Genomic DNA, 25095 nt, shown 5'->3' with positions numbered 1-25095 from the left:
TCAACCAGACACACTGGATGCAAAACATATATTGCCGGGTTTTTAATTATGGATTTTTCTTTTTTCATAAATACAGGAGGGCCGAGTCAGGTGTTTTCACTAGTACATTTTGTATTCGAAGCCTGGTTATAAATATGCAGTATTTGATCTCAGACGTATGGGAGAATTTACAGATTAACCTTTTCACACAAAACCAAGGGCTATAATGAACCTTACAGGGGTACTTCATAAACTCCAGAACGCAAGCAAACGGTCAAGTGTTCAATTAGCATTTGTCGAACAGAGTTCTAAAACAGCATATTTTACTATAGTAAAATGTTAGTCACTATATAGAGCTTTAAGAAACTGGTATGATGGCATTTCGTCACAGAATATGATACAGTTAAAAACTGAAGGGAAAGAGGACACTGAATCAAAGATGGCCGTATGAGTCATATGCTCTATACCACAACGTAAGGAGTCCTGTAACATTCCTGTAAAAAAAGAAAACAAGGGAAGACTCACAAAATGGTAATTAGTCAAGGACTGAAGGGGCAGCAGCTACAACACTAGGGGTAACCACTGTTCTATCTCTGCAGCAGATTAGCTGAAGACAATGGCGGACCGAAAAAGACAGCAATGACGCCAGCAAACAGGTGGTACCGGTCCCAGGATGCTTGATTCCAGTCCAGGGAGGACCTGGCTTGGCAGTTCGGGCTGGACTGTTCCCATGAGGCACAGGGTCAAGACTGATTTGCATATGGCTGGGTTCAAACTGGAATGGCGAGCAAAAAAATGATGGATTTAGGCCCAGATCTCTGTACTGGGGTGAATGTATGACATTGTTCTGCATTCTGTCCATCAATTGTTTTTGCATTTGTCACCCGAGAGGGAAGGGTATGCCCAGACGTGGGTCCCATGCTCTGCATCCCACTGGAATCAAGCTATCCTGGCTTAAGAGGGGTAAAACCCCGAAACCGGTCCTAGGATGCTCGTTTCTAGTCCAGGGAGGACCCGGCTTGGCAGTTCGGGCAAGACTGTTCCCATGAGGTACAGGGTGAAGGCTGATTTGCATATGGCTGGGTTCAAACTGGAATGGCATGGCGAGCAAAAAACAGATGGATTTAGGCCCAGATCTCTGTACTGGGGTGAATGTATGACATTGTACTGCATTCTGTCCATCAACTGTTTTTGCAATTGGTACAAAGTACAGGCAGGAACCAGGGTTACCTGTATCTGGGAAGCATGCAGATCCATGGTGATAATGTGGTCAGCCCCAGCAACCGACAGCATGTTGGCAACCAGTTTAGCAGAAATTGGAGCTCGGCTCTGCAAAAAAACAAGACGTGCGTTACATTTCTCTCCACCGTGCATTGTCACCATGGAAAAATTGGCAATTAAGGAACACACAATGTAGGCAAGCAAAACCGTCAGAGTTCTAGTGACATTAGCCACGTGCACAACATTTTTACAGGATCAATTGACACAGTGACAGGAAGACAATCGTGAGTAGGCAGGAAATATGTAGAATTAAAGTGAGGAAGTCTGCAATATACGGCCTCGTTTCCAGGCTCTACCTTCTTTAACGGATGCATATTAAATAATGTGAGCCTCTGCCACTTTTATGGTCCTAATTTCTGAAACAAACGTCCCTGCACCCCCTGAACTGTATATTCTAGGGGGACTAAGATCTTGGCACTCACTCAAACAGGTTTGCTGTGGGGGAAGAAACGGGTCAGGATGACACTACTTGTGGTCGGTAAATTTATCGAACTAAGAAAATAAAATACTACGGTCTCGAACAGACTAGGAATAGAAAAAAGCCCTACCGTGATATCACACTAAACCACACGCAGTAAATAAATGGTCTTAAAATAAGAAGCATTGCAAAGCCAAGAAGTCTGGGTTTTTAATGCGCTTACTCAAGCAGCCTTAGCACAATAGTGTGAGATACGATAAAGAGCCAGCAAGAGGAGACCGAGGACTAAAGTTGTAAAGTAGTCCCTCATGCAGTTTAAAGTGCAAGCGGTGGGATACTCCACAACCTGCCAAAAGCTTTGGGTGAGTTGAATACTCCACTCTGCTGAGTCAATACAGGATTTAAAGTCTCAAGCCAATGGCGGAAAGAGGCTGGTTGAACAAAGCCAGGGGTCTACAGAGGTAGACCCAAAGCCCAATATGTATACAGTAAGCGCCAGGCCTACTTGGCAGCTCCACTGTCAAAACCTAGACAAAAAACACACTAAAGAATGAGAAAAATCTAAATTCCTGCTCAGAAATGGACTGAAACATGTTACATGCAAATCAAGAGAGGAAAACATCAATCGGCATTGTGTTGCAGTAAAATAACTTTAGTACAGCTAATGAGGTACTTTTGCGTAATGGCGGATTAGGGGGATCTAAGCTGTAGGGCCAAGGGGTGAGGTCACGGTGATAGATACGCATATCTACCGCGGCGTAGCATATTTCCTACAGTGCTGCAAGTAACAGTACGAATGCTGTGGCATGCAGTGAAGTGAGCATTTGTTTTTACCGCATGGTCTGCCCGCAAGCTGCTCAATGGAGATGCAGTCTGAGCACATGCTTGTCACACATATCAGCATACAAATTAGGCGGCAAGAGGAAACCAGTTTATTTATAAACCAACTGATTCTTAACAAAGTTACAAGCAATTTCTGCCAGAAACCCGTTCCAGTGGGTTCCGCCTCATTTCCTGGATCAGACTTTAACGAAATCCTGAATGGGCATTAGAGCGCCCTCTCCTCACATTATTAGCAATTCATGTTTCGTTCCAAAAAAAGACTGCAGACTTATCAAACCCAGCCCTGAGTGAATGGCATCAACTGTTCTAGTCTGTCCACGCTTTTTAAAATACATGCACAACATTTAATTTACAAAATAAAATGTGGGCAACGCTTCCGACGTCAGTCACTCAGTCAGCCTTCCTTTCACCACGCCCAACACTAATGTGAGCAACGAACGGATTATCACAGCATGTGAAAAGCGGAAAATTAAGGACTTGTGACTTTATGAAGAGAGAAGTCTTGGGGTTGAATTCTCTGAACACACTTTTGTGAGTAAGTTATTTGTCTCTGTAAATGGTCGTTTACATTTATTATGAACTCTTAACAGGAAGTCGTTCATTTGGCAAAAAATTAAATTGCCAAACACACTGCAACACTACAGCTCAATAGAATGGTATGGGCTCTTGGCTATTTATGTTAAAAAGCATTCAACTTACCAAGGCTCTGCACATCACTAGATTGAGTTAAAGTCCCAAACTAGACGAGCCTCAGAGCTTCTGCTGCCAGGCAGCACAGAAGAGTTTTGACGGCACCGGAATGCAACAGACATGGCTTGTGCAGCAGAGTACCACAACCTGATGGCAGAAACTCCCAATTAGAGGGACTGGTTCAGCATCACCAAATACCGAGATTATTTACCCTTGTGGACATCAATCACAGGGACCACAAGAGCACCGTGTGGCATGATGGAGAACACAAGTGCAAAGGCAGCAAAAACGCAGTTAAAGCAGCCATGTCAACACCATATTTTAGGTGAGAACAGCAACGGGGCACATCAAATGTCATTAAAAAAAATCCTCACTGTTCCCACAACTAAACAGATAGCTACCTCCCACGGGTCCATCTGAAGGAATATGCTACTTACCAGTATGCATCTGTTCTTGGCATGTAGAGCTGCAGAGTCACACACTGAGGATAAGATCGCCATCTGGTGTTGGGCTCGGATGATTGCAGGTTGTTGTTGTCTTCGGAAGAAGCCTTTGGTCACGAGGTTGGTGACTCCTCCCCTGGACAACAGTGCGCATGGGCATCCACTCCATCGTCAGATTGTTTTTCGCCATGATGGGAAAAGATGGAGTGTATAGAAAAGAAAGAAAGGATGTCCATGTGTAATGTCTAAGTAAGACGGATGCTGGAACAGATACAGGTCCCGGGGAGGCGGGCGGGCGTGTGTGACTCTGCAGCTCTACATGCCAAGAACAGATGCATACTGGTAAGTAGCATATTCCGTTCGAGGCATATGAGCTGCAGATCACACACTGAGGATAGATTATACAGCAGTGCTCCCCTTAGCGGTGGTCGCCTGTATCCGTTGCAGCAGCTTGAAATAAAGTTTTTAGGACAGCCTGGCCCACGGAGGCCTGTTGTTTGGCCTGCACGTCAACACAATAGTGTTTAGTGAAGGTATGCGTGGTAGACCATGTGGCTGCCTTGCAAATGTCTTCTAAGGGAATATTGCCTAAGAAGGCCATAGAAGCCCCTATTTTACGCGTGGAGTGCGCCCTAGGGGGAACTGTAAGTGTACGTTTAGCCTTGAGGTAGCATATTTGGATGCATTTAACTATCCACCGGGCTATTCCTGATTTGGAGATCGGGTTGCCTTTGTGTGGTGGCGCGAAAGCAACAAAGAGTTGTTTTGTCTTTCGAAAAGGTTTTGTCCTGTCGATGTAATAAAGCAAGGCTCTTTTGACATCTAAGGTATGTAGGGCCCTTTCAGCTACCGAGTCTGGATTTGGGAAAAAGACCGGTAGTTCTACTGATTGGTTAAGGTGGAAAGGGGAAATCACTTTTGGAAGAAATTTAGGGTTTGTCCTAAGAACCACTTTGTTACGGTGTAGTTGTAAGAAAGGTTCCTCAAGTGTAAGGGCTTGTATTTCACTTACTCTGCGTAGGGAAGTGATTGCGATAAGGAAAGCTACCTTCCATGTTAGGAATTGCAATTCACATTTGTGCATAGGTTCAAATGGGGGACCCATGAGTCTTGTTAGAACCACATTGAGATTCCACACTGGTGCAGGTGGCAATCTTGGGGGAAGAATTCTTTTGAGACCTTCCATAAACGCTTTGATGGCTGGTACCTTAAAAAGGGACAGGTGTTGCCTATTTTGCAAGTAGGCTGCCAAGGCTGCTAGGTGTAAACGTATAGAGGAATACGCTAGATTGCACCTTTGCAAGTGTAGTAGATAGCAAATGATGTTTTGGATGGAAGCATCCAATGGATGTATGTCATTATTAGCGCAGTAGATGGCAAATAGTTTCCATTTAGCGGCATAACACGCTCTAGTAGTAGGGCGTCTGGCTTCTTTTATGATATTCATACAGTCTGGAGGGAGATTGAGGTAACCGAACTCTAAGACCTCAGGAGCCAGATCGCTAGGTTCAGTGTTTGAGGATCTGGGTGTCTGATTTCTCCATGGTTCTGGGTTAATAGATCCGGGGAGAGGCGTAGCTTTTGATGTGGAACTAAAGATAGTTCCAGAAGTGTGGTGAACCACGGTTGACGTGCCCAAGTGGGAGCCACTAGTATTAGTGTTAGTGACTGTTGTTTCAGTTTGCGTACCACAAATGGAACTAGTGGGAGAGGCGGAAAGGCGTACGCAAATCTGCCTGACCAGTTCATCCATAGGGCATTGCCCTTCGACTGTGGGTGTGGAAACCTGGCGGCGAAGGTTGGGCATTTTGTGTTTTCGGGAGTGGCGAACAGGTCTATGTCTGGTTGTCCCCACTTTTGGAAGAAGGGGAGTAGAACCTTGGGGTGTAGTTCCCATTCGTGGATCTGTTGTGTGTGGCGACTTAGGAGGTCGGCCACTTGATTGTGGATCCCTGGGAGATGTTCTGCTAACAGGTAGATGTTTTGGGGAATTGCCCATCTCCAGATTTGCTGTGCCAGTTGGGACAGTTGGAGAGAGTGTGTCCCTCCCTGTTTCTGTATATAATACATTGTCGTCATGTTGTCTGTGCGTATGAGGACAGTTTTGTTCTTTAGGTGAATTTGAAAGGATTTTAGTGCTAGGAACACTGCTAAGAGTTCCAGGTGGTTGATGTGGAGCAGTTTTTGTTGACTGGTCCATCTGCCCTGAGTGGTATGGTGAAGGAGGTGGGCTCCCCACCCCGTGAGAGATGCGTCTGTAGTTAGCACAACTTGTGGAAGAGGCTCTAAGAACGGTCTCCCTTTGGACAGGTTGATGGTGTTCCACCATTTCAGTGAGCGGAGTGAGCGACTGTCCACCAACACCAGATCGGTAAGTTGTCCGTGAGCTTGGTTCCACTGTTGTGCTAAGCATTCCTGTAAGGGACGCATTTGAAGTCGTGCGTGTGGGACTATGGAGATGCATGACGCCATCATGCCTAGGAGCTGCATGAACACTCTTGCTGGAAGAGATGGATGAGTTTGAAATTGAGAGATGAGATTTTGTATACTGGCTATCCTGGCAGTGCTGGGATAGGCAATGGCTTTGGATGTATCTATGGTTGCTCCTAGATACTGATGTAAGTGGGAAGGTTGTAGGTGGGATTTGGGGTAGTTGATAGTGAATCCCAAATCGTGGAGAGTTTGAATCGTGCGATGAGTGTGGAGAACGCATTTTTGGTATGTATTGGCTTTTATGAGCCAATCGTCCAGATAGGGGAAGACATGGATCTGTTGTCTTCTGAGATGCGCTGCCACGACTGCTAGGCACTTGGTGAACACTCTGGGTGCCGTTGTTACTCCGAATGGGAGAACTGTAAATTGATAGTGTTGCCCATCTACCACAAATCGTAGATATTTTCTGTGAGCGGGATGCATAGGGATGTGAAAGTATGCGTCCTTGAGGTCCAATGTGGCGAGGAAGTCTCCCTGTTGTAAAAGTGGGAGGACTTGTTGGAGAGTGGTCATATGAAAATGATCCGAATGTATATACTGGTTTAGTAGTCTGAGATCCAGTATGGGCCTTAGTGTTTTGTCCTTTTTGGGAATGAGGAAGTATAGAGAATATACCCCTTTTCCCTGATGTTGAAGGGGAACTGGTTCTATCGCATGTTTTTGTAACAGGGATTGAACTTCTTGTTTGAGGAGAGAGAGATGATGCGAGGACATTGGACGTTGTTTGGGCGGTATGTTTGGGGGGGATTGTATGAGTTCGAGGCAGTAGCCAGACTGGATAATTTGTCTTACCCACCTGTGTGTGGTGATGGAAGTCCAGACAGGTAGGAATTGTTGGAGTCGCCCCCCGACCGGAGTGGAATGGTCTGGGGGGAGTGGTGGCAAGTCACTGTTTGGTGGCTGGTGAGGTGCGGGTGTTGTTGTTGTTGCCCCGCCCTCGACCTTTGTTATTGTTTCCCCTATAACCTCCCCGGAAATAACCTCTGTTAGGGGATGTTTGTCCAGAATTTTTAAAGGTGGACGTGGTCTCAGTTGATGTGTTTTTGGAGCCTCCTCTATAAAAGGAGCGACGAAAGGAACCCCGGTTTTGATGAGACTGCAGTGCTCCCATAGACTTGGCAGTTTCATTATCCTTTTTCATTTTTTCTAATGCAGTATCCACTGCAGGGCCAAATAGCTGCTCTTGGTTGAAAGGTTGAGCTAGAATTGCGGTTTGAACCTCCGGTTTAAAACCGGAAATACGGAGCCAGGCATGTCGTCTGAGTAAGACGCTAGTATTGACCGCTCTAGAAGCAGTGTCTGCTGCATCTAAGGCGCATTTAATGGAGGCATTAGATATTAATTTGCCTTCTTGGATGAGGTCAGAGGCCTGGGACTTAAAGGGTTCAGGCAGATGTTGCATAAGGTCCTCAAGTTGGTCATAATGCGCTCTATCATACCTGGCTAACAGGGCCTGGGTATTCGCAATACGCCAATGGTTAGCCGCCTGCGCGGCGACCCGTTTGCCTGAGGCTTCTAAAAGCTTAGACTCTTTGTCTGGGGGAGGCGTTTCTCCAGTTGTCTGTGAGTTAGCGCGCTTCCTGGCATTTGATACGACTAAGGAGTCTAAAGGGAGCTGGGCCTTAATGTATGCAGGGTCTTGCGGGGTTGGTCGGTACTTTTTTTCGATGCGTGGGTTGAGAACCCTAGCTCGAACAGGGTCCTTAAAGAGTTCAGTAGCATGCTTTATAACCCCTTTGATCATGGGCAGTATGTGAACAGTCTTTTGTGACTGCTCAAAGGTATCAAGGAGAAAGTCCTCTTCAAGGGCGTCTGTGTGCATTGTGACGCCGTGGAATGTTGCTGCCCTATTTATAAGTTGGCCGAACCCTAGGTGGTCATCAGGAGGGGAGGGCTTGGAGGGGTAGGTAGTGGGGTCAGGCATGTCAGGTATAGGATAAGACCAGTCATCCATGGGTGCTGGGTCTGGGAACGTAAAAGGGTCGTTTGGATCAACAGGATCATTAAATAAATCAGGGTCCGCCCCTCCCCCTAAATCATCATTATCATCCTGTGGAGGAGGTGAATGATAGGGAGATGGTAAAGGTAAAGGAGAATCAGGAGGAGGAGGGGGGGACGGGTTAGGAGGTAAAACAGGAGAGGAAGGACGAAGTGGTGAAGTAGCACAGTCCTTTTTCCGTATGGGAGCTGGGGGAGGTGTAGTGTCCAGCTTCCGCTTTTTATATGGGATGGCAGTCACATGTCCCGTGTTAGGATTGATGTAGATCCGCTTTGGAGTAGGATCTGGTCGAAAAAGTTCATCTGGCTCCGAAGGTGGTGGCTGCGGTGTCCGCTTCGGGTCTTTATGAGCTTTTTTCGGCGGGGACGCAGTTTTCGGCGCCGATGATTTTTTCGGGTCCGATGGATTTTCAGGCATCGATGTTGAAGAACGTTTCAGTGCCGGTGGAGACTTCGGTGCCGAGGAACGTTTCTGTGCCGAAGGAGATTTCGGTCTTGGAGCCTGTTTCGGTGCCAACAGTGGGTTTTTGGGTGCCGAGGGTGTTAAAGGCACAATCAGGTGAGGTTTGCTCGAGCCCGAGCCACCCACAGGCTTAGATGTCTTCGGAGCCGGGCCCGAGGGCGGGGCTTCTGAAGAGGATTTCCGGTCGCGACTGGGCCCAGCTGGCGGAGTCTTGACCAATGCTTTTTTGGATGGGGCAGGGGTAGGGGGGGTGGTACTCACACGCTGCCCTGGAGTGATGAGGTCATCGGAATAGTCGGCCTCGGACACGATCTCGAGATCTTCGGTGTCGTCTTCGGGAACATCTTGAGCAAAGATGTCCTCCGGTTCTGGAGCTGGTTTGGCCATAATATGGCGTCGAGCTCTTCGGTCCCGGAGGGTCTTCTTCGAACGGAAAGCGGAACAAGCTGGACAGGTGGACTCGTTGTGTTCCGGCGACAGGCAGAGGTTACAAACCTCGTGGTGGTCACTGTGGGGGAACTTCGCTCCACACTGGGGGCATTTTTTGAAGGGTGTCCTGTCCATCAGCCGCTTGCGGAACCGGTCCGAGTTGAGTTCGACGTCGATGGAATGAAGATTAAGTATTTGAAATGATTGCTAGAAGTTTTCTGCTGGAGCGGAAAAAAGTTCATCCGAACCCAATGGCGGAAAAAAACAATCTGACGATGGAGTGGATGCCCATGCGCACTGTTGTCCAGGGGAGGAGTCACCAACCTCGTGACCAAAGGCTTCTTCCGAAGACAACAACAACCTGCAATCATCCGAGCCCAACACCAGATGGCGATCTTATCCTCAGTGTGTGATCTGCAGCTCATATGCCTCAAACAGATAGTTTTATAGTGACCTGTTTTTTTTTCTAGCAAAGACTTAATGCAAGACAGGGCATTTGTGGGCAGTCACTAGTAAGTGAAAGATCATTTTCAGTTACCACAGCAGAAGGGTCTCATTTGCTTCTGACAAAGCTGGAAACTATGGCACCCTACCAAGGGCAAGCACTGTTCACCACGTATTTATGCAATGAAATGAGAGGTTGCAAGTTGGAGGAAGCTTCCACTGGAGTTGCAGAAGTAAATTCACTGGTTCTTGATGGTCATCAAATCCAGCAGTAGCTTGTGTGTAAGAAGCATTCGACTACAAACTAGCTATGTGGCACCGTCGAACAATCAAGGAATGCACACTCAGCACACTTGCCAAGATACAGGAATGGTATCCAGTCTTCATTGAACAGTAAATTAGTTTATGCAGGTTTTAGCTCTCAATCTAAATTTACCAGCAGGCGGAAGTATGCAGCGAGTGTCAGGCTAGCCCTAGCATAAATTAGCACAGCCACCTACATTTGAGGAGGATTCAAATATGCAATAACCATCCTAACCAACAAGATGAAGCAGTAAATGAATTGCTTAACTGCATGGCAATTGGTCCTGGTGACAATTAAGCAATATAAGCACATCAAGCAAAAGACTAGAGCCTAGAGCAACAAGTATAGTGCTTCATGTATTGTGAAGGGTGCAACCAGAAACAGCGTTTCAGGAGCACAGGAAGTTCTGGGGTTGAAAAATTCAGAACAGCCAAGACCGCACCTGTACTGGTGCCACCCCCTCTAATCCATGTGGCCATTGATTCAGAACCAATTACTCCTTGTGTGCTTTGATGTCCTATATGTGAGGTGCATACATGAACACTCAAACAGCGGCAGCGCCTCCACTAAGGCAGAGGAGCATCGCCCCACTGTGAGCAGTGTAAATAGGAAAACGAAAATATTAACCAACGTTATTTTCGCTTTCTTGGGTGCAACGGGGGTGGGGAGGGGGTCAGAGGCTGGGCTGGCCAGTGCAGGGGGTAGGGGGGGGGGGGGGGGGAAGGATTGTTAAGCGCACTCCTTAAGTGCGCATGACTGCTTGGCCGGCCAAACAGTCCTGCACACTTTGCATCTTACCCAGCAGGCTGCACTAAATAGCCTGGTGGGGAACATGCCCAGCCTCAAAACCACGGCGCTCAGACCAATCACAACGCAGCTGTAAGGCAGCATTGTGACTGGACAGGGGATTCTGGGAGGCTGTGTGCTTCCTGTTGCTGCGCAAGAAGACGACAGGAGAGGCGGCGGCACCAAGGTAAGTAAAAAATGTTTGGCACCCCACGCTCAGTAGCGGCCGCTACTGCACTCGAAGATCGATTCAGTGTGCTCATAAAAACAAGAGATAACCTGGGTACCAGTGCGACCCATGCCACAACCAGAGTAAATAACTCACAAAAAAAATAAAAGAGAGAGTAACCCCTTAATGCATAAAGGGGACTGGGTATGTATCAACTGAACATTAAAGTAACTCCCCATCCCCTCTAAAAACAGAGTAATGTTTTGTACAGTCCTTTAGTCGCAAAATAAATAACGCATGCTATAAAATCCTCTCATTTGTTTCAGAAGAATATATTCTTTTTTATTTTTCAAACTTTGTAGCTAGAGTTGAGGGATATTACTTTGTTGTGCACAAGTACAGGGTAAATCCACTTAAAAAAACATTCTTCAAAGGAGCAGCGCACGGTAATGAGGGTAGCAAAAGGCTACTTCAAAATGGAGGACCATACAAACTAAATCACGAGAGACCTGTTTACACACAAAGCATTAACCCTTCACACACCATCCTACAGAAGTTAGTTATGTTGTTTCTCTTGGCAATACCCATCCTTTTGACTTAGTGCAGTTCCTGTTTTTTCTACTACAAACTACCGTTACAATGAAACACAAACTGGCACCACTTCCATAGTACTCACAGAGGTACGAGCTACTAAACATTAAGTCTTACTTAACATAAGTCTCACCCACCCTAATAAGGGTTGGGCTGCACTAGCAGTAAGAACGTTGTATTGCTGGAGGCCTCTCCAACCTAGCACCCTCAGGCATTAAAACCTATGTATTCCCTCCCCTTCTCGTTACCTCATTTCTTGTGCATCCTTAAATGTACTGCTTTCAACCCTGAACCATGACATGTGAAGAAAGATGTAGGTTAGAATAGCAAAAAGCTTACATTGCGTTCTTTCAGTGCACAAGCTTCAGATCATGGGGGCCGCTTTAACACTCAATAAAATGGGCTTTGGGCTCCGATTAAGGGGTTCCAGACACTGTATCACTACTGTCCCGGTCTACGGAGCATTAGTCCACTTCTGTCTAGTGGTTCCAGATACAGTCTGCTTGATGGGCCACAGGCATCAGTAGGTCTGATGGAACACCTAAACAGACTGACATTTGGCCAAGTCCAACTGAGTTCGACTTGCCAGAATCTGGACAAATATCCCATGTCAATCCTCAGGAATGTAATCTGCAAGATTATATTGATATATATGAACTGGTTTTGGTGATTGGAAAGAACATATATAGTGATAAAAATATTTTGATCACCAATTCCAAGGGTAAATAACTGAATTAACAAATGCAGTTAGTGTTGCGCTTTCCTGCTGATCAGAAAGGAAAGAGGACTTCCTTTTCTGGCAGTTATTGCACAGGTGTGCCATCAGATCTACTGATGCATGTGGCCCATCAAGCAGACTATCTGGAACCACTAGACAGTTATTACTATCCAAGATATGATCTGAGCGTTCAATACTTGATTGTGGCACTCGTTTCTCACCAACCATAGTCCAGTTACCTGTGGTGGTGGAAGGATAAGTTATGAGGAGTCTTGGGATTAGACAGACTGTCCTACACAAACCATTGCATGTATCTGATTGTTTTGAAGTAGGCATTCATGGTTAGCGGTTGCATTTGTTGTAGATCATTTACTACCCATGTTTTTGACAATTTGGGTAGATTGGCGTGTACTGCAAGCTAGAATTCTGTTGTGATGTATTTTATGGACTCAGAAAACTGTAACGTGCGCAATAGGATCCCATTTACGGTTCAGTTTCAAGCAGACACAGAGTTTCATACCCAATCTGGTGATGCACACCCCAGCAAATCAGGACTGTTTAAAGGTTTGGTAGAAGCCATGGGTAGACAGCTAGACAGTTGCTAGTGCTTCAACCACCTGTAAATGGAGGTTTGGTTCAGACGATTGAATTAGAGGTTTAGCAGAACCCTTGATTTTTTAGGTCTCACCTACGCAGCGCGCATGCGCTGCGTAGGAGAGATCTTTAGTCATCGGCACAACTTTGCGGCCAAAAACGTGCACGCGTTCCACTGCCTTCAATGGCAACGCGTGCACATGTGGAGATTCACTTGCGGGAGCAAGCGGCTGGCGCCATATGCTATCAATTATCGCGGCACCAGCCGCACGCTCCCGCAGGTGAATCGCGCAGGCCCCCTCCTCTCTCCCCTCCCCCTGCTGCCACGCGAGGCGTGCGTGCGCTGGTTTACTTTGGCTGCATACTACGGAACTGTTAATTGATGAAATATCATCCAAGTTGTTTATTCATACAGCTGTCTGAGATAGATAACCTCTGATGCAGAAAGAATCATTCCGCCAGAGCTCTTTAATACAGAGATGCAAATCGAAGGTCTGGAATGAATATTTTAAGAAAAGTCATTGTAACGTAAAAAGAAAATATCCTGCCAAGAGCTTGCGCTCCTACAATTCACACTCCAGCTCTTTTTCCATACCCTTTGGGACAGTGGCACGATTCTGAAAAGCCCAAAGTTAAGTCTACCAGCATCTTTCCAGTCCACCACGCCCTCATTCTTCTCAAACTCTGTGGCTCTTAGACGTGGACAACAGTTTACGGAGTCAAACACTGTATTCTGCTGTCAGCGTGTGTAATATTTCATCACTTTATTGCTTGAAGAGAATAAAGAGTGTGTCTCAAAGGATGGCCATGAAGGCCCCAGCAGCTCCCTTTATGGATGTGCTCGGACAAGATTTTCAGAGCCGAAAAGAGAAAGTTGTGATGGAAAAAACGGTACATGTGAGTGAGCGGGGGCTCCTCGCCACTTTAAGGCATCTTTGGCTATTTTCGGTTAGTTCAGCATCTAGCCTTTTACTGCTTTTATTTAGAGTGCCATTTTGGGACTAAAAGGTGACATAGCAACAAGTACCAACTGTTTGATAAGCAGATCGAACTTTGCTGCCTCTCTTGCAACTGTCACTTACTGCTGCTGAAAGCCTTACCTTGGACAATTCTTTTGGGGTGGGCATTGCGCAGCGTGGCAAAGACCAGCTCATTAGCGGGAAGTGTGCTTTTGAGAAAATAGTGGAGACACTCCGATACAGGTATAGGGGCCAGTGATTGCCTAGGCCAACAAAAATGCAAAGGGTGGAGTGACTGCCCATGTGTGACCTGTGTTATAATGTGAAGAGCTTTAAAGTTCAGCTTCTGACCACTCTTGATTTCATCAGAAATGCACAACACTACGGCACCACTCCTCCTTATGGGAAACAAGGGCTGTAAAGAGGTAATCCATGCATGAGGACTGCACCCAGCCATATAGATTTGTTGAATTTGTATATGTACGACAGGCGGGCCAGTGCCTAGCTCTCTCACCATGAACTTTGGATCCGGCCGCCCGATACTGATGTATTGCTGAAGTAACACGTTTAAGATATAAGAAACCAAAAGTTTAGAAATAGGCTGGCACATAGGAGGGGTAGAGCTCCGACGCCCTAATGTATAAACTGCTCCTGGATTGGAATTTCTTTCCAGGATTTTAACATTTTATTCTTTTTTCCACACCTTTACAGCATCTCTTTCAGATCTTCCAAGTGATTGAGCATGTGAAATTGTTAGACAACTAGGCCCAGGAAGAATTTGCTTTCAGAGAAGCATGGCTACAATACATACTGTCTTTCATCCAAATTAGAGTCCAGGAAGAACCAGAGTTTCACACTTTTATTTCCATCATTAGGGATGATATATTTAATGTGTCTGATTACTGTTGATTATTGCATTAAAAATAACGAGTTAAAATCCATGACATTTCTTTAATTTCTGCTCTTTCGGTTTAGGAAGTGGCAGTTTTAATCTTTGGCAGTCACATAGCAGTGTGTACCCTTGTTAAAACTATTTCAGTGAAGTCAGAACCATTAATTGTGAAATAAAAGCAGGACCACAAAAGAGAGATTAGAACAGCCCATAACTGTGAATGTGTATCTCTATTGCACGTTGGCTCCTTCAACCATTCTAAAACTGACTCACACAATTCTGTTATCTGCCACATTGTGGGTCAAAAACAATGTAGTCAAATGGCTAAGGACATAACAGAACATCGTAAATGGAGTTCACAAATTGTACAGCTACTGCTCAAGGGTACCTGATGCGGTGATTGTACAGTAAGCAGGTAGTGCATGATACTGTGATCTGCAGATCTCTCTGCTAGAAGAAAGCAGAGCAGGGAATGAAGACAGACTCTGCTCGCAGTGTTGGTACATGGAGCAGATTTAAGAGATTGCACTTGATGGAGCAGGTAGAACAACATTTTGTATACCTCCTCTATTTTGCATTTAACGACTAACTATATAACCTACTGATTATAATTTACTAATGGTGTGGTGTGTTATATTAAGTCAACCTTTTGCATACACAAATTACACGTGGGAAATTGCTATTGCATGGCAGAATAACTCAAATAACTAAAATACGTACGCATATTAATAGCAGTATATGTGGTAATTAGATATCGCATGATTTATGTTGCTTACGTGAGGTTTGCATTCCTGATTGGATCTTAAAGGTAAAAGTTATCGCTTTAAATGTCGCTATATGCTAGGAAAATATTAATACATAAAGGGATTAGTGAGGGTATAACATTAGAATCACCATTTCTTTGTATTAATTATTCTTTTGGGTTTGTTTTGCTTAAGATGACATTTGGACCTACTCTAAAATGGAGTCGAAAATAGAGTTCAGAAGTGGCCACCGTCTCGTGAGCGCAATGCCTACTGCGCAGACTCGGATGGCTCCGTGAACTTCCTAACGACCGGAACACCCAATGCCCTCGGTCAAGGATAGGCTCTTGGTGGACTGCCAAACCTCAGTCAGTAAAAACTGGTTTAAATGAACAATTGGATCATACAAGCTAATCTAAACATTGTAGCATAAGGATAAAACACCCGATACGGAAGTGAACCAGCAAAATCCATGAGAACTCAATTAAGTAAAAATCGGACGGTTTCAATCAACCAATCACAGACTTTCTTCGCCTAAAAAATGTTTCAGGTTATCCCGAAATTTATTATAAAAGAGTAGTAGAATAGGGACTGGCATTCGGCGGTTACTATGACTGCACACCCTCTTTGACCCCACAGGTGACGACAGATGCTTGCATGATTTCTGGTCCTTTTGAGATCTTTCTGACTAACGTGCTGAGCAAAGAACTTTCGGACTTTAAGCTTTGGCCTGCTTTATTTGGACAATTAAACGGATAATTTGGTTATGCAGAGCCAAATGAATAAGAGAAAATCCAGATCGCAAGAATAGGTCAATATTATGACCTGCGATTTGAATTAATTGATCTAGGGATTCTAAAACTTTTGATGAAACAAATGCTAATATTAATTGCAAACAAAATTTAGATAAACAAATATTTGATTAACAGAAATTATGAGTTTGTGGTTTTTCGTTGAAGAGAAGGATTCGGAGTCTTAAAAAGTGTTTTAGCTGGTTCTAAATCACCATCAACCAATCCAACTAATTGGTCCGTCGACCAAGTGGGTGGAGTGCCTTGATATTTGGGATTAGGAATCTATAGGTGGCGAATGTTAATGTATATTCTGTAAAATAACTTTTTCTTCCCTATAGGTTATAAGGTACCCCCCCCCCCCCCACATGTCCAGCGGATTCATCATCCTCCTGTGTGCAGATACGAATGCGTTAGTGCGAATGTTGGTGTTATGGACCCCACCAATGAATGCGTGTGTGAATGAATAAGTGTGGTAATGGATCTGTGATGCAGGGAGGATCTGTAAACTTGTTTTTCCCCCCCCTTTTTCCGCTGGCTCACACTTCAATTCACACAGAAACAGAACGTCACAGACTTCCATTTACTTCCGGTGAGAATGAGGAGCAGGGAAACAAGAGGGCCACGTCATTGTTCCTTTGATAACACCAACTGACGCCTCACTCCGCTTCTCATGCTAGTGACTTTGATTCTGACTGTCTTCCACGGAATCACATTTCACTTTTTGCAGCGAGGGCCTGGAATAGCAGCACAGCAATTAACCACTCACAGTCACTGAAAATAGGGTGCCTGATACATTTTCATCACTATACTCCTTGTAGGAAATACAGGATCAGTAGTATAGCAACAATGCCTCCCCCATCAGATTTGCGTTGGTTACGATATAGCCATAAAAATCACACAATGTAAACTGACCACTACAGCTTGAGCTTGTTAGATCTGCTGTAAAGTATTTCCATGTACTTTTCATCCTTTAGGCTTCTTCTCTTACCTTCCTTTATCTCTAGTGTTTTCTGCCGTCCTCAGTTCTCTCACTTCATAAATCGACACTCGATTCTCATCAATTTCTCCCTCGCCTCCCAAGTTAAAGCTTTCTCATCCAAACCTCTTTCCTAATTAGTTCTTGTTCTTTTTCTCTTTCTAATCATACAGGTTATTTCTCCTAAATTGACAACTTTACACTGTCTTGTTAGCACCTCTTAGCTAGTGCTTCATGGCGCCTTCAATCAGACATAGGTTGTTATTCACCTAAGTTCTAGATTTCGTCTCAGACTGTGCAGACAGCAGTTTTCTAATGGACACCTTCACCACTAATGCCCATGTATAGACACAGATAGCCAGTCAGCGTACCAATGCCTCATGTGTTAGCTATTCTCCATTTTACCACAATAAAAGCAAGGCTTGCAAACTTGGCAAATATTTTCCTTTATAGGTCTCGCATGCGCTGCTAGGAAAAAGACCTTTAGCCATCGGCACAGCTTTGCGCCCAAAAACGTGCACGCGTTCCATTGCCTTCAATGGCACCGCGTGCACGTCTGGCGATTCCCTTGCGGGGGGGGGGGGAGCTTTGGCAACATATGATTGCTCGCTCCCGCAAGGGAAACTCTTTGTGTGCCTCCCACTTTTAAACCAGCGGCAGTTCCGAGGCGCGCGCACCTTTTTTTAGACGCTACTTTTTTCATGTGTTTAAGCACTCTACGAGAGTGCTTTATTGATAGCAGCCTGTGATTTCAGGTGTGCACAAGGATCCCTGACAGGCCAGATAGGCGCAGGCTTCTCAACCAGTACATATGCAAAATGTTTCTGAAAACAGTTGGCTTGTTGTCCCACCGGGCTATGCAGGTACTCGTGCGGGGCATGGTCAATTAGGCTGGCACCAGCAGCACACAAACTGTGCAAGCACCACAGCTGCGGTGACTTGCTGCTGGCAAAATGCACATGACTGCCGCCAACTCGGACCGTCATTGGGAAATTATTGAAATCACTCCAGTGAGGTAACATCTGGTAAATCAGGATGCTGCCAGTGAAAGTATGTATCCAGAGCTAGCGCATCTCACCCGGCCTCGAGCAGCACAGACGGCGCCGACAGCTTTAGGCAGTGCTAATTATTATACTGTAGTGAACCAGCCGAGGAGGTGCTACAATGATGGAGAGGGGGAAGGGGGTAGAGAAGAGTGGCGCAACGGCCAGAGCTGCCTACGTTGGAGCTGGGGAACAGGGTTCGATCCTCTGCGTCTGCTCCACTTCCTTCGATTCCGGGCAAACGTTACGAAAAACACGGCATTTGACAGATTTTGAGGAAGAACTTCACTAACTACACAAAGCCTGAAAACACTACACAGGAGAGACTAACACTCTGATGCACACCAGCCCCATGGCACAGGCGGGCACCACTGGCACTGATCATGCAGTCTATAGCACCATAGAAGGGAGAGACTGAGTACTACTCTCAGCGGCGCTTCAAGAGAGGCAGAGTCAGTGTTTTACCACCATGTACACCAGTCCGTGAATTCCTCATTACTTGATGTATTTTATCCAGTGAAAGCACAGCCTTCAGTCGCTCTGCCGGCTTTTTGTTTTACTATTGTAGCGCTTCACAAGCACTAGTAACATATACACAGTGACCTATTCATATTTGTGTGTGGACTTGGGGAGATTAAACGTTAGCTTTGTCAAAGAGATGCAAGTAATGTCCTGAGCTGCCGATTAATCTCCCAGTGTCTACAAAAAAATATGAATATGTCACTGTGTAATGTTACTAGCGCTCATGGAAGGCGCTACGATAGTGAAACAATCCAGCATTGGCATAGCCAATAGGTCTCGCCTTTGGGATCTTGTAAGTGTTTAACCATGCAACAGTTGATGTTGCACCAAGGATATTGTGCTGCATAAGTAAATACTTACAAGGTCCCAAAAGCGAGACCTATTGGCTATGCCAATGCTTGTTTTTTTTTTTTTTTTTTGCAAAGACCCAATTACACATGAGGTGCTATGCATGAGATCAAATTGAAAATCAAAACAGATTTTGAAGCGTGAAGAGTCAAGTCTAACTTCTGGATATCAAAATCCTAAAAACAATCTGAATTATTGTTTATGAAATGGATCTGTGTTGTCAATCTGATTTTAAATACAAGATGCTGGCAGCTAAAACCAGGGCCTCACCAAGGAGTAAACATATTTTTGGATCTACTGAAGATCATGGTACTTGGAGTTCATTTTAAACTGCTAGCGAAGTTAAATCTGGTAACTAAACGCCAAAATGTTACCACGAGAAAAGATACATTTAAGGTCATCGGTGAAACCAGTGTCCACGAGAGGATGTAAAGAAAAAGCATTGATCTATATACATTTCAAAAAATATATATAATGAATAGCCAAAAGAAATTTCTAAGCATAGACTTCGTTTTAACCTGTGTTCTGAAGTTTACATCTTAAACTGAGGTTTCACAAACAACATTTAAAAAAAGGTGTGAGTGTAGACTACATCAATGAGCCAGATGGGACGGTGCTTACGTGCAGGGATTAGAACAGCGTTCTGGGAACACAGAGTACATTTTCAAGAACATTCGAACACAATGCAATTATACTTTAAAGAGCTGCTGCCTTCCTGGCTTGTAGCCGAGCAACCTGCCATAAAGTGTAGCAACAGCAGCAGGAACTGAAGGTCAGACTAGGCTTTGAGGTGTTTTGCAACCTTAATGGCCAAAGTGAATCAAAACAAGTAGATACAAATATTAAACATTGTGCAAATAAAATGGCTGGCCTCTACCCCCACCATCAAGAGAACAAACACTCGGTCAAGGTCCAAAGAGCGGGCACAAGATTTCTGTTACTGCTTCCATATGCAGCCTCAAATGTCTAGCACAGCTATCTTCTCCAATTTACACGAGCCACTCCACCTAGCATTTAAAGGTCCAGGCAGTACCTTCAGCGGCGCAATAAAGACTCGATGGCTTTGTGCCATACCCCGATCTTATTTCACTACAAGCAACTCTCCCCGGAAAAGAAGATGAACAGAGGGTAGTAGGGCATGCCTAGCTACTGGTTGATATTTAATCAAAGCTGGGGCTGTATTACAATAAGTGCCCCAGGGGCGCAACAGGCATTGCATCCTCTTTGTGCGCATCCGGGGCACGTTGGGATCACAGAAGGGGCGCAGACACTTGTGCATCTCCTTCTATAATACCGATAGCTCTCGTGCATTTAAAGAGCCAGCGCTACCATCAGAGGGTGTTCCCTCATTTGCATAGGGGAGTGCCCTATGTAAATGAGGGACTTTGACTCTGCGCCACGCCATATTACAAAAGCGGGCGCAGAGTCAAAATAGCCCTCAGGAGGCACACCGATAGTGCGCCATTTCAAAGGTGGTGGGTGCACTGTCAGTGTACCCTATAAGAGCACCCCTCTGCAGGGGGTAAAGGGGGTCCCATGTACCCCCCCCCAGACATCCCCTTGCAGGAAGATACAGTCACTGACTGCACCCGCCTGCAAGGGGATCTATTACCATGTAAAAGTGCAGGCGGGTGCCTCCTGCACTGTGAAAACACGGAGCAGCTGCTCCGTGTTTTCACATGAATGCGCTGCCCTGAGGGCAGCACGAGTTCGTGGCTGCCCTGGGGGCAGTGCATACATCATAATAGGAAACAATGTGAATGTTTGCGCCTGGCGCACCTTTGAAAAGGTGCGCCGGGCGCATACAATCACAATGCATAATGCAGTCCCTGAAGGGGCAATTAGTACACTGTGGCCATCCAGACAGCCACAAAGCAACCAACTAACTTATATTCCGGAGAAACCATTTCCTCACATGCATCAACCTCTAGTAGCCCTTACTCAACCAAGGCATTAAATAATGTTTTTTTGAAAACATGCGGTTAAACATTCCTACCCGCTGGCCAAAAAGTGGCTTACTTAAGGGATCTCTATCACCCATAAAACTATTTCCAAAAAGAGCCAAGCAAAGACCCATGAGAGGACAATACGGACTAGAAAAGCATCAATCTTCTTAATGGAATGTTCTGACAACCACCCCAATGAGTGCTAATATGAAGGTAAGACCAGTCCCCTGGATCTCACGCTTGCCTTTTGTCACCCACGGCTTGGTAACTCAAAGCTGGTGACCAGATACATTGCTCTTTCACTGGATTCCAAGGATTCCTCCTTTTTAGGTCTCGGCTAGCGAAGGCTGTGCTTGCGCAGTCTTGCTCGCGAGATTGAATGTTTTAGGAGTGGGGCTTTAACCCAGCCCCTTTTTTTCCCTCTTCTCCATTGGCTGGCCTCTTAAATGCTGGTCAGCCATTGGAGAAGAGCGTTGTCGCTCCAAACAAGCCCCGTCTTTTTGCGATTCGGGGGCGTGTTTTTTGATTCTCTCTCTCTCCTCTGGAATGTAAACATTCCAGCCAATGGCAAGAGGAGAGAAAGAAAAACACGCCCCTGAATCCGAAAACGCCGCTGCGTTTGTCCGAGGCATTTCTGCTTGACCTCGGAGAATGGCGGCGGTGTTCAGAGGTTTCCTCTACTGCTGTGGAACAGGAGTGAGAGTTGTTTTACGCCCCTAGCTCTCAGCTGCTTTTTGTGTGTCATATCTCTGGCCCTGATCACCCTTCAGTCTCTCATCCCCAAGTGGCGTTTCTCGCACTCGCGTCTTTCTGCTGTTGTGATTTTTGTTGCGATTTTTCCTCAGGGCCGCAGCTCCTGAAGACAGATGGGTGTCTGCTACAGGCCGCCTCAGCGCCCCCCTCGCGCTCCGTGACCGGGCCATCCGCGCCACCTACATGCCCGCAGCGCCGTGAAGCCACGGGGAGCGTCAGTAGCCTCATCTCGAGCCATAACTTCAACAGATGCAACTGCCGCGGCTCCCAGTACAAGCTGCGGAAGTCGTCGCACCTCAAGAAGCTGAACCGCTACTCGGACGGGCTGCTGCGCTTCGGATTCTCGCAGGAGTCGAGCCACGGCAAGTCCAGCTCCAAGATGGGCAAGAGCGAGGACTTCTTCCACATCAAGGTCAGCCAGAAGTCCAGCAGCCCCCAGCGGGCGGAGTACGCCTCGCTGGCGGGCGCCGAGCGCGAGCTGGGCAGCCAGAGCGCCATCAACTAGTACGCCAGCCCCAGCAAGGTCAAGCAGTTCCCCAACCAACTGGACCTGGTGAGCAGATGCGTCTTTGATTAACTCTATACTGTAATTACAAAAAAGAACCTGAGGAGGCGATCCAGAGACTTTTAGAGGCATGGGCAAAGTAAACCCTTGCCCAGGGCCCACAGAAACGTGAACTTTTTCTCTGTCTCACCTTAACTACGTGTTTCTCTCAAGCACTCTCCCTTTCTCTTCCTACCTCTAACTCTCACTCTTTTCTCTCTGTGCAGTGTCATTGTAAGGATTTTTTGGGAACCTGGGTAAAAGTAAAACATATTTGAGCTGTTTTTATGCGACCCCATTTCTGAAAGCTTAAGCACAAGTCACTGTTAGCATTGTGTGGCCATGAATTAGCAAATAAAATGTGTGACAAAATTCCAAGTTGTTCTGAACGGAGAGAGCAATTGGGGGGGGGGGGGGGGGGGAATAGGAAATAGGAAACCAGGACTGCAAGTGCCCGAATTTTTCCAGGCAGGTATGCAACTGCAAAAAATTCGCAGAAATTTTCAAGAAAATGGTCCACTTGGGGGAAGTTCATACAGCAGCTCTGCTCCTTAATTCTGGAATGGAGAATAAAATGGTAGAACTCCTCGTTATCCCACAAGAATACTGCAGATTATCCGTAATAACCTATGCAGCATTACCGCACCTTATCGCAGGGTCCCTTGTAATCAGCTCCCATGACTAGAACTTGAGTATTCTAAGAACTCCATTGCTAGTGGTCTAGTAACTCAGTTTTTTGTCTGAAAACTCCTGTTTTGGACTGAAACAGGATCACAAGTGACCTGGTCTTTCTGGGTGCAAACCCACTTGCTAAAATCATGTTATTCCCGATTCTAGATGTCATCACAACTCATAATAGCCCAGTAACAGCATGGCAATATCACCTTGTATCAATGATACTACATGCAGTATTAGCGTGCCTTGTTAATGGGTCACTTCTAATGCGACACTAAGCATAATACTACAAAGATTCTGCATTTGACACAATGGACCTACTTTTGGTCATTACTTCACACTAAAAATAGACATATTTTGCATGAGTGCAAAACACATGATCAGGACTTGATGTCCTGCAACTGTGCGCCTGGTGTTGATCCTACTGCCACCTGGAGGTGGGCGAGCCCCTGCGGGCTCGAGCCTGGCTTGATCCACATACCTGGCTCTGGCTCGGCCTGAAGTGCTTCTCTACCACTCAAGCCAAAAACGAGCCAAGTTGTAAGTGCAAACAGTTCAACCACATGCCATCTGATCTTTTCAGTGATCATGCTCAGTCAGTGCGGCCGCCACTTCAAGGTGCTTCCCTTCTGAGGGTCCGCCCTTGACTTAAAGAGCACCTGGTGGGACTGGAGCTTAGAGAGAACTTGTCTAAACAAAAGGATTTTGACTTGCGAGGGATAAATACCAAAATTATGTGTCAACAATAATATCGCAATTATTGGATTTTTGCTTCATATTTGTCCACACATATTCTCTTTTATAAATCATATCAACCGCTTCGAGAATATAGAATCACATTTTTAAATCACTGATATTTTAGGGTATAAATTCCATAATTCTGCAATACGTGAACACACTGCCCTCATATAAACTCTTAATATACATAGACTGCCAACATAATTTTTTTTTTATTGGGTCCGTCTTCTGGTCGTCCACTGAGAGAATCAATTCACCATTTGCCTAATGCCCATATATTAGGCTAATGATCTGTAGGTCTTTGAATCTTTTCCATTCAGTTAGAGAGAACTTGGGCTGGAAAAGACAGGGGAAAGGAAGAGATGTAAGGCAGAGGAAGATTTAAAGAGTTTAGAAAGAGACTGAGCATAGAGGGATATAAATAACAGCCTGGTGAGGGACAAGGGTGGGAGAAAGAGGGGAATTTGGCATGATTATTAAGAAATGAGAGAGAGAGAGAAGAGAAAGCAGGAGAGGCAAGAAATACCATGAAAAAGTGACGAGACTGACAAGCTGGTGTGAAAGGCAGGTTGGTGAGGGGAAAGGTCAGCGTATGCCACACTTTAATTGCCTACACTACCTACTTTAACCCCTTCCATGCTCATGACGGAACGATTCCATAGTGAGCATCGGTTGAGCTGTGCTCATGACGGAACCGTTCCGTCATGGCCCCGCCCGCGCTCGAACCCTTCAGCACCGCGGGGGAATCCGCGCAGCGCTGAAGGGGTTAAGGGTTTTAAAAACAAAAACAAACAAAAATAATGTCATGAGCAATGCCAATAGCTCTAACTTTAACAATGCCGAGACCATTGCATTGTAAATGCTTGTTACTAGTGCTGCCATGGGACCAGAGATGCTGCAGAAAGCACTCGCTCGTTGTTCAGGACCAACCCAATGCTTAGTGGTGCAGCTTGTGCACAATCATTTCTGCAAGCGACCGTCCAAGGCAGGGACTCTATTCAGGTCCACTCATGAGCCAGCTAACCCTCTCCTGATACAATTGTACAGTCAATCCTTAGCACACGTCCTCTTGTCAAACATAAAATTATTTCGTGTTTTCACATTTACAGTACATATCAGTTGGCAGAAGAAATAAGTTAGTCTCCTCTTATGGGTGGTTCTTTATTCATTAGGTGTCTTCAATGCGGTACACAACAGCCAGCCAACACGTGTTTCGTCGCAAAAAGGGAATGTAGTCCCGCGACTTTTTCAAGGCTGTGTTACAAAAGAAATTGAGAACCTATATAGTACATAACTTGAAAACATGTACTCAATGATAATGTCAAGCAACAAGGTGGTGAAACTCAAGAACCGACTAAACGCGGGTGAGCTATGTAGTCCATTGCAATATCAATAAGTGTGAGTGAAAACAATCCATTATTGATTCAAGAGAAAATAAAGTAATCAAAAAGTTTCTATGATTCTAATAATAGTGGAGAGAGCTTGAAAATCGTGCTGTAGTGGGGAAATACGCCGAAAA

General features: G+C 45.6%; 1 protein-coding gene across 1 annotated transcript in view; it reads right to left on the bottom strand.

Annotated features, from left to right (window-relative positions):
- PRPS2 (phosphoribosyl pyrophosphate synthetase 2) overlaps positions 1 to 25095 on the bottom strand; it is a 180586-nt gene that overhangs the window by 108320 nt on the left and 47171 nt on the right. Inside the window, exon 3 of the mRNA XM_085622532.1 lies at positions 1210 to 1308. Coding sequence (XP_085478658.1) covers positions 1210 to 1308 — 99 coding nt within the window. The remainder of the gene's footprint in view (positions 1 to 1209; positions 1309 to 25095) is intronic.

The sequence above is a fragment of the Triturus cristatus genome, chromosome 8 (genome assembly GCF_964204655.1).
Source record: "Triturus cristatus chromosome 8, aTriCri1.1, whole genome shotgun sequence".
Lineage (NCBI taxonomy): Eukaryota > Metazoa > Chordata > Amphibia > Caudata > Salamandridae > Triturus > Triturus cristatus.
The sequence above is the reverse complement of the archived record's forward strand: the minus strand, read 5'-3'. Positions and strand labels throughout refer to the sequence as shown.